The sequence below is a fragment of the Hibiscus syriacus genome, unplaced genomic scaffold, assembly GCF_006381635.1.
Source record: "Hibiscus syriacus cultivar Baekdansim isolate YM2019G1 unplaced genomic scaffold, ASM638163v2 tig00110387_pilon, whole genome shotgun sequence".
NCBI lineage: Eukaryota > Viridiplantae > Streptophyta > Magnoliopsida > Malvales > Malvaceae > Hibiscus > Hibiscus syriacus.
In genome coordinates this window covers 2166652-2174898 of record NW_024062717.1, presented here as the reverse complement: position 1 = coordinate 2174898, position 8247 = coordinate 2166652, and the positions used below count along the sequence as shown (strand labels likewise).

The 8247-nt window shown below is 35.6% G+C and overlaps 1 protein-coding gene across 1 annotated transcript; it reads left to right on the top strand.

The window, feature by feature from the left end:
* The first annotated feature begins 3067 nt into the window (after positions 1-3067).
* Positions 3068-7490, top strand: LOC120122404 (ABC transporter F family member 5-like). The gene is made up of 9 exons (XM_039141523.1): positions 3068-3889; positions 4286-4627; positions 5584-5724; positions 5811-5990; positions 6116-6271; positions 6663-6764; positions 6876-7004; positions 7207-7305; positions 7380-7490. Exons 1-9 carry the CDS (start codon positions 3068-3070, stop codon positions 7473-7475), a joined length of 2067 nt encoding a protein of 688 aa, XP_038997454.1. The 3' UTR covers positions 7476-7490.
* Positions 7491-8247: the final 757 nt, after the last annotated feature.

Sequence of the window (8247 nt, the reverse complement as noted above, 5' to 3'; positions counted from 1 at the left end):
ATATCTATCTTGAGACGATAACAGCGAGAGGAGAGACGACGGTGGTTTGATGGAAAAACAACCGGGGCAGTTGGTCAACTACCCAACAACCGACCGACGAGGAAACTAACGGAAGTAGCTATGGTCGACGACAGTGACCACGCGACCACACGATGAGGGCAGCAGCGAGATAGTGTCTGCAGTGGCGTTTCAAGGCTGTTCATGGTGCCATTCAGACTAAATCCGACTAATTCGGCCTCTACAACCAATCCCCGGTGAAACGAGCGATCACGACGACCGTGAATAACACCGTTGTTACTGACCCCACTACTGCGATATCTCCTTCAAGATTGTTCACAGAGGCATCGAAAAATTCGAGCTTCGTAAGATTTCGCAATCCGAGGGGATATTTTCCAGTCAACTCATTGTTGTAAAGCTCAAGCTGCCATAGCTTGTGAAGCTTTCCGATCTCCATGGGAATCTCACCGGACATGTAATTGTATTGAAGCTCCAATTCTATAAGCTCAGTGAGGTCTCCAATGGCGGGTGGAATCTTCCTCTCGATGCTGCAATTCGCCAAGTAAAGCCAATTCTTAAGTGATTTCTTCGTGTAATGAGTTGCAAGGTCCGTCATGTTTTGAAGTGAACTCCATGGGAAGGTGCAGGAAAATCCACTTCCATTCAAGTAAAGAGATTGTAATTTGGTGAGGGATGATATATATGGAAATGAACCGGTGAAGAGAAGTCGTTCCAACTCTTCAATCCACTAGCAGCACTCACACAAAATCCTTCTCAAATCTAGCAATGGTATACTGTAGAAATGGAGATGGTTTCCTCTTATTAAATCAATCTGACGATAATTGCAGGTTCCACCATAGAATTCCCTCTTCCTCAATGGTGCTTGAATTGTAAAAATCCAGGGAGATGGATCCTGCCCCCCTTTAAAAAAGTGATGAAAGTGGGTTAAAAAAGTGATGAAAGTGGGTTATAAAAAGTCATGAAAGTGGGAGCAGAGAGTTCAATTCTCAGGGGGAAAGTAACTGCGTCCACTACTCCCCTTAATTTATGGTGGCGTGGGCCTAGTGGAATAGGTGGGGTGCATGTAGTTGAGATAATGATGGGTAGTGGGGCCTGTAAAAAAATAATAAAAATAAAATTAAATAATTAAATAATAATAATAAATAAATAATAATATAATATAATATTTTTGTAGACCCGGACAAAAACGGGTGTCTACACATATACCACTGGTTTAATTTTTTTTTTTTTTGCAGTAAGTTTAAACTTTGTATAAGATAAGTTGACGGGTTTTCTTGAAAGTTAGCAGTTTACTTTCCTAAATTTCTTTGATTTGGGTTCTCCTTATGTAGCTTGTGCAATGAAGGAGAGTGAAGCTTTGTTTCTGCAACATTAGAGCATCTCATGTTGAGAGACTTAGGAATCTTGCAAATGCATTAGTGAACAAAGTGTTGCAAGGCATGTCTGCTAAAGATACATCTAAACAAGCTCAAATAGAATGGATAATGGTAGCAAAGTTGGCAAGACATGAAGCCAAGCACATTTTAGGTCCTATTATTTCCTCTAGATGGGATTTTCCTGAAGCTATTTGCAATGATGGTGAGAGTTTTCTTGGTTACACTGTTGTAGCACTAACATCCATCACAAGCACATGGGACAAGGCACAAAGGCCTCGATTTTGATCCATCAATCATGGAAATGAACATGATAAAAGAAACCACTTAGCAGCTAGCTTTGCAAATAGTAAAGCCTAAGGTTCATTCGATTGGGATGAGGAAATTTTGGGGCTTTGGGTAAAAAGTTATCGTATACCACCTAAAATGGTTAAAACAAAGAAAAAGAAAGCAAAATCTAAAGAAAAGTTATTTATCTGATCTTTGGAGGGTGGGGTTGAAGCCAAAGCAGCAAATGGAAGTTCGATGTCGAATAAGAGTAATGCCTGCATGGAGCAGAGGGGAGATGAGAGTCTAATCAAGAAGAAAAACGCCCATTCAAAATGTAGTCGACTCTCGGGTGATGTCACCAAACCCCAATCTAATAAGAGGTGAGAGCAGTCACTGTAGAGGCTATCTTACGTGGCAAAAACAGTATCAGATCAGCCGGTTTATCCGTCACTTCAGTATTTGATTAAATTATTAATTTTGAAATATCAGTGAGTAAAAGAGAAACTTATTAAAAAAATTGGTGACCATTTATGTAATTTACTCATCATTAATATTTAATTAAAATGGATTAAAATTTGGTCCGGTTTAATTTAACTTCAGGTGCGTTTGATTTATGGAATGTAAGATTACCAGTGGGAATGCAAGATTACCAGTGGGAATGCAAGATTACCAGGAAATAAGATTATTGAGAATGTTGTATTTTGTGTTTGGTTGGTTTAGCAGAAATGTAATATTATCATGTTTGGTTAAAGGAATAAAAGATTATTGGAATGTATATTTGATCAAATTATTCTTATTATATATTTATTTTTTTAACAAGTTGGAAAATATTTATATATTTTTTAAAAAAATTTAAATTCATAAAATTTATATATTTGTTTTTATAAAATTAAAAAATATAAAAAAGTTTAATGAAAGGATAAAATTTTATTTTAACTCTTGAACTTCATATAAAATTTTAATTATAGATTTTTTTTGTAAATCTAAAATAAATTTATAATTTAACCTTCGTAAAATATTTTTTATTCAATGATAGAATAAATGTATTTTTAAAAGAAATTTTTTTAAAGATATTTTAGTCTAAAATATCGATAATCCAATAATACCTACAAAAAAAATGAAGGTAACAACATCCCTGAAAATATAACTAAAAATATTTATTATTAATAATAAAACATTACCGAGAACCGAAATCCCAAATTCTTTAAACCAAACAGCCCCTCAATGTCTTCTTTTCCGTGAAAAATTCCTTCCCTCTTCCATCGATCCCTCAGTTCTCAACCGCAGTTTTTCACAGTGGAACTTCCCCGTTGGAACTTCCCCGTTGCCGTTCTTCTGATATTACCATTCCTTTTCTTTTCCTTTCATTTTTCCCATACTTTCCTTCACTTTCCCACTACCCAAACATGGACCTTTCCACAAAACTACACCGGTTAGACCTTCACTCATCATTCTTCCCTTCTCTAAGACCCTTTTTTACAAGGAATTCCTCCTCACTTGTTTCTTTCGAAAATCTTAAATTTAGACCCACTAAAATAACTTCCCAAGTTTCCACTCTCAGTGTTAAAACCTCCGTCAAAGACCCTCGAAACGACATTGAATCATTATTTTCATCCGACACGGTCGAAGAGATTAATCAAAAGCGTGGCAACAAGCAATCCAAAAACGGTGCATCGGGTGTTTCCTCCGGTGTAAAGCTCGAAAACATTAGCAAAAGCTATAAAGGAGTCACGGTTTTGAAAGATGTGAGCTGGGAAGTGAAAAAGGGCGAGAAAGTTGGATTGGTTGGAGTAAACGGAGCAGGGAAAACGACCCAAATGAGAATTATAACGGGGCTAGAAGAACCCGATTCGGGGAACGTTATAAAGGATAAGCCCCACATGAAAGTTGCGTTCTTGAACCAAGAATTCGAGGTTTCAATGAGTAGGACGGTGAGGGAGGAGTTCATGAGTGCCTTTAAAGAGGAAATGGAGATTTCTGAGAGGTTAGAGAGGGTTCAAAAGGCGATAGAAGGGGCGGCCGAGGATTTGGAGTTGATGGGAAGGCTTTTGGATGAGTTTGATTTGTTGCAAAGAAGAGCACAGGCTGTGGATTTGGATGAGGTTGATGCCAAGGTTAGCAAGATGATGCCGGAGTTCGGGTTTTCACCTGAGGATTCAGACAGGTTGGTTGCCAGTTTTAGTAGCGGCTGGCAGATGAGGATGTCACTTGGAAAGATTTTGTTGCAGGTAAAATTGCCAATTTAACGTCATGATAGTTGCCTAGTTTATCGAACGACTTCTATTTTGCTTTGTTAAATAAACTAGGGGCAATGAAGTTTTTGAGCCTTCTTTGTGTAGCAGTGAAGAGATATAGGAATTCACTTCTAGAATTGCATAGGAAGTTGATAGCTAACCAATATATTTTTTCAATGTGTATACACATATTAATAGTAATGTTCTAAACAATATTGTTTATTTTTGCACAAGTGATAGTTGTGATTGGACTAGGCTGCAGATTTCGACTATTAGCTGGTTAACTTGTTAGATATCCTTTGATGATGTGGATGTTGTTAATTCGTGGTTCATGAGTGTATTGTTATTAGTATTTCTAGTTGTTTTGTTAATATAGATGTAAATCTGCAGGAGCCTGATTTATTGCTTTTGGACGAGCCTACAAATCACCTTGACCTTGATACAATTGAGTGGCTTGAAGGATATCTGAGCAAGCAAGATGTTCCAACAGTCATTATATCTCACGATAGAGCTTTTCTAGATCAGCTGTGCACAAAGATTGTGGAGACTGATATGGGTGTTTCCAGAACATTTGAGGGTAATTATTCTCAGTTTGTTGAGGCCAGGGCAGTATGGGTTGAAACTCAGTATGCTGCATGGGAGAAGCAACAGAAGGAAATTGAACAGAATAAAGACTTGATAAGGCAATTAGGTGCTGGGGTAAATTCCGGTCGTGCTTCATCTGCTGAAAAGGTATGATTGAGAGGATTTCATTCCTGAAATATATTCCATTTCATTGTCGAGGAACACAAGCTGTCTGCTTTGGTCATTGTTGTGCATAGATGTTTAGTTTTCTGCCATCATACCATTATCTACTAAACATGCATCTATTAATGATAAATGAAATTATTCCCAGATTGCCAACCTTCTTGACTGACAGTAACCTTTCAACTGAGTGCCCGAGTTTTCATCAGATCTTACTGTATACAACGATTATTTTACCCTGTACAATTAATTTCATACAGAAGTGAGTTACCTTGAACTTTGGAACCCTGAATGTAAAAAGCCATGTATAATGAAAGGTGATCATTGGGGATAGTTTCTGGATTCATCCAGAATTCTGGGTTAATTATGATTGGCTAGGGAATTTTGTTGAATTCAGTTGGTATTTTATATCATTCACCTAAGGTTGTGTTTGCTATCTTATACGCAAAAATTCTTCTTTCCTCGTCAAGTTTTACAATCACTTCTATCCGATCAATTAGTTCTCTTTTCTGGACCACAGATGATGCTCAATTTGGGTCGAATGAGGATGAAACCTGTGTATTTTTCTTGACATGATGATCAGAGAGTTAATTTCGTAAACAGTATCACCTACGAATTGTGCTACTTGGTTCTCTTTTCTTGTCTCTTCTGCTTTTTCCATTTTAGTTTTATTCACTCAAGTCATATTGTCCTAAGTTAGCCTAATGATTGTTTTGCATTTCTAAAATTAGTTCTGTGTAATTCCATTGAAACTGTTTGGAGACTAAGGTTGCTGCTGCTTGAAATTTTTGTCGTGTTTTTTTTCTTTTGTTTTTTATGGTTTTTTCCACTTGATAGTTACTGATTCATCATACGTTGTGCTTGTGTTTAATGAGATTAATTGTTTAAACTCTAAACGTTTTTCTGGCTACTTGATGTCTGCTCATCCTTCTGTGTGGTAACAGAAGCTGGAGAAACTTCAAGAAGAGGATCAAATAGAGAAGCCATTTCAACGGAAACAAATGAAGATTAGGTTCCCTGAGCGTGGAAGAAGTGGCAGATCTGTTGTTACTATTAAGAATCTGGAATTTGGTTATGATGATGAGGTTAGTTGAAATGTTTGATGATGTGAGGAGGATGGTTTAGATTTTTTTTCCACTCTTTTTTGACAGACGTCTGGTTTCTGTGTCAGTTGCTATTTAACAAGGCAAAACTTTCAATTGAAAGAGGAGAGAAAATTGCTATTATTGGTCCAAATGGTTGTGGAAAGAGTACTTTACTGAAACTAATAATGGGTTTAGAGAAACCAAGTGGTGGTCAAGTGCTCCTTGGGGAGTATAATGTTCTTCCAAATTATTTTGAGCAGAATCAGGTATCTGGCCTCTGAGAATTTGTTATTTGTATCTGAGATGGTTGCGATCTTCCTGCTTAGTTCCTGTGCTTCTCTTTTGAGCTAAGAAAGTACAAAAATGCTAAATTCTGTCAACATTCTTTCAGGCTGAGGCTCTTGATTTAGATAAAACAGTGCTTCAGACAGTGGAAGAAGTTGCAGAGAACTGGAGAATTGATGATATTAAGGGGCTCCTAGGTCGTTGCAACTTCAAAGCTGATATGCTTGACAGGAAGGTTTCCCTTTTGAGTGGTGGTGAGAAGGTAAATTACAATGCACAGAATTTTTTGTCATATGCTTTCTTTTTTGCTATTATGGATTCATTAAAGTTAACAAAAACTTTTTTATGCTTTGAATCTATTTCATTTATTACTCCTATACAATTTGGCAAATTATAAGCACTTAATCAGAGGTTGTTGGTTGCTTGAGGGTGTATTGAATTCAAATGTTTACCATCATACACACTGATAATTTTGATACAAGACTAACCTAATATGGTTCTCTTTGATGTCTCGTGATCCGCATGTCTAGTTCCCAAGCCTACACCTCCCAATGTTTTGCGAAGTAATGCCTCTTTTGCATGTTGTTTGTCATGTCTTAGATAATTGTGTTAAATGCATGGATTTGAATGTTGTGTTTTCCTGTTCCATTCAGGCACGTCTTGCTTTTTGCAAATTCATGGTAAAACCATCAACCCTACTAGTTTTGGATGAACCAACTAATCATTTGGATATACCCTCAAAAGAGATGCTAGAGGTTTGGTTTCCTCTTTGCTTTATCCATCCTTCATCCTCTTTTTTTCTCTCTCGATATTGTAGCATTTAGATCTATCACTCAATTCATTCTGCAATCTTTCAATTGTATCAGGAGGCAATAAGAGAGTACAGTGGCGCTGTCATTACAGTTTCTCATGATCGATACTTCATTCGGCAAATAGTGAACAGAGTAGTGGAAGTAGAAGACAACCATTTGCAGGACTATGCAGGCAACTATATTGTATGGATTTCTTGGTTGAGTGTTAGCTTAGTTAAAAAACTGAAAGCATGATTATTATTATTTATAATCCATGAGGTCATGCAGATACATGTTTGCTATTTTCTGCATTAGCTAAGTTTATTGGTGGTATTTAGCTGAAATATTCTGTTCAATAAGTTCTTTGTTCTCCGATTAACTATCGGTACAAATTCCAAATGGACAGTATTATCTGGAGAAGAACTTAGAGGCAAGGGAGAAAGAACTTGAGCGTGAGACGGAGCTTGAAGAGAAGAAAGCGACAGCCAAATCAAAGATGTCAAAGGTAAGCAATTAGGAATGATCCTGTGATTCCAAGCAATTAGCAATACTAACATCAACCTTTGCTGGTTTCAACAGGCGGCGAACGAAGCTCGAAAGAAGCAAAGAAGGCAGGCATTTCAAGCAGCAAAACAAAATTCGAAAGGGCTGAAGAATTCGAAGAGATGGAACTGAAATTATCCAAAGCTATGCATTGATTAAAGATGACCCATACAGTGTAAAGTGCCTAGGAATTGAATGACCACCACCACAACCACCTTCTGAATATAATCTGCATAGAAATATAGTGTTCTGAGAATTGAAGCTCCTATATGATTTTTGAATCTTCTCAATTAGCAGCCCTTTGCAATTCTTTTCTTTTTATATGAAGGTGGTTTGCAAATAGTAAATGAAATGCATGTCGAACTACATTGGTGGCAAGTACAGGATGCTTCAGATACATATGCCCAAATTCTAATGTTAAAAATTTGAAATAAATTCATACATATTATTAAATTTAGTGATTATTCTATATAAGTTAATTTCTATATAATTATTTTCAATAAAAAATATTTCAATTTAATGAAGAAGAATTAAAATATAGAATATAAATATTTCTTATGATATTTTAATAAAAAAATATGTTTGAAATTTTGAATTTTATATACTTACATATAATTTTATATATAAATTAATTGGCATATATTATACATAATATTAGATTAAGTGATTATTACAAGTAAATTATTTCTATATAATTTTTTTTTCAATAACAGATAACATTTGAGTTTAATAAATCTTAATAGAAGAATTAAAATATATGAATAAAAATATTTCTTATGATATTTCTATTCACTTATTTTAATTATTCTATAATTATTAAAATATGTCCAATGATAATTTATCATATTAAATACAAAATTTAATGGATTGACTAAATAGAATTTGAATGTCTAAGATGATAACT

Excerpts from the sequence above, each read along its gene's own strand:
- LOC120122404 (XM_039141523.1), top strand. The coding sequence starts at position 3,068 with ATGGACCTTTCCACAAAACTACACCGGTTAGACCTTCACTCATCATTC. Across the intron at positions 4,628-5,583 it reads GTGCTTCATCTGCTGAAAAG|AAGCTGGAGAAACTTCAAGA; the intron begins GTATGATTGAGA and ends GTGTGGTAACAG. Across the intron at positions 7,005-7,206 it reads ACTATGCAGGCAACTATATT|TATTATCTGGAGAAGAACTT; the intron begins GTATGGATTTCT and ends CCAAATGGACAG.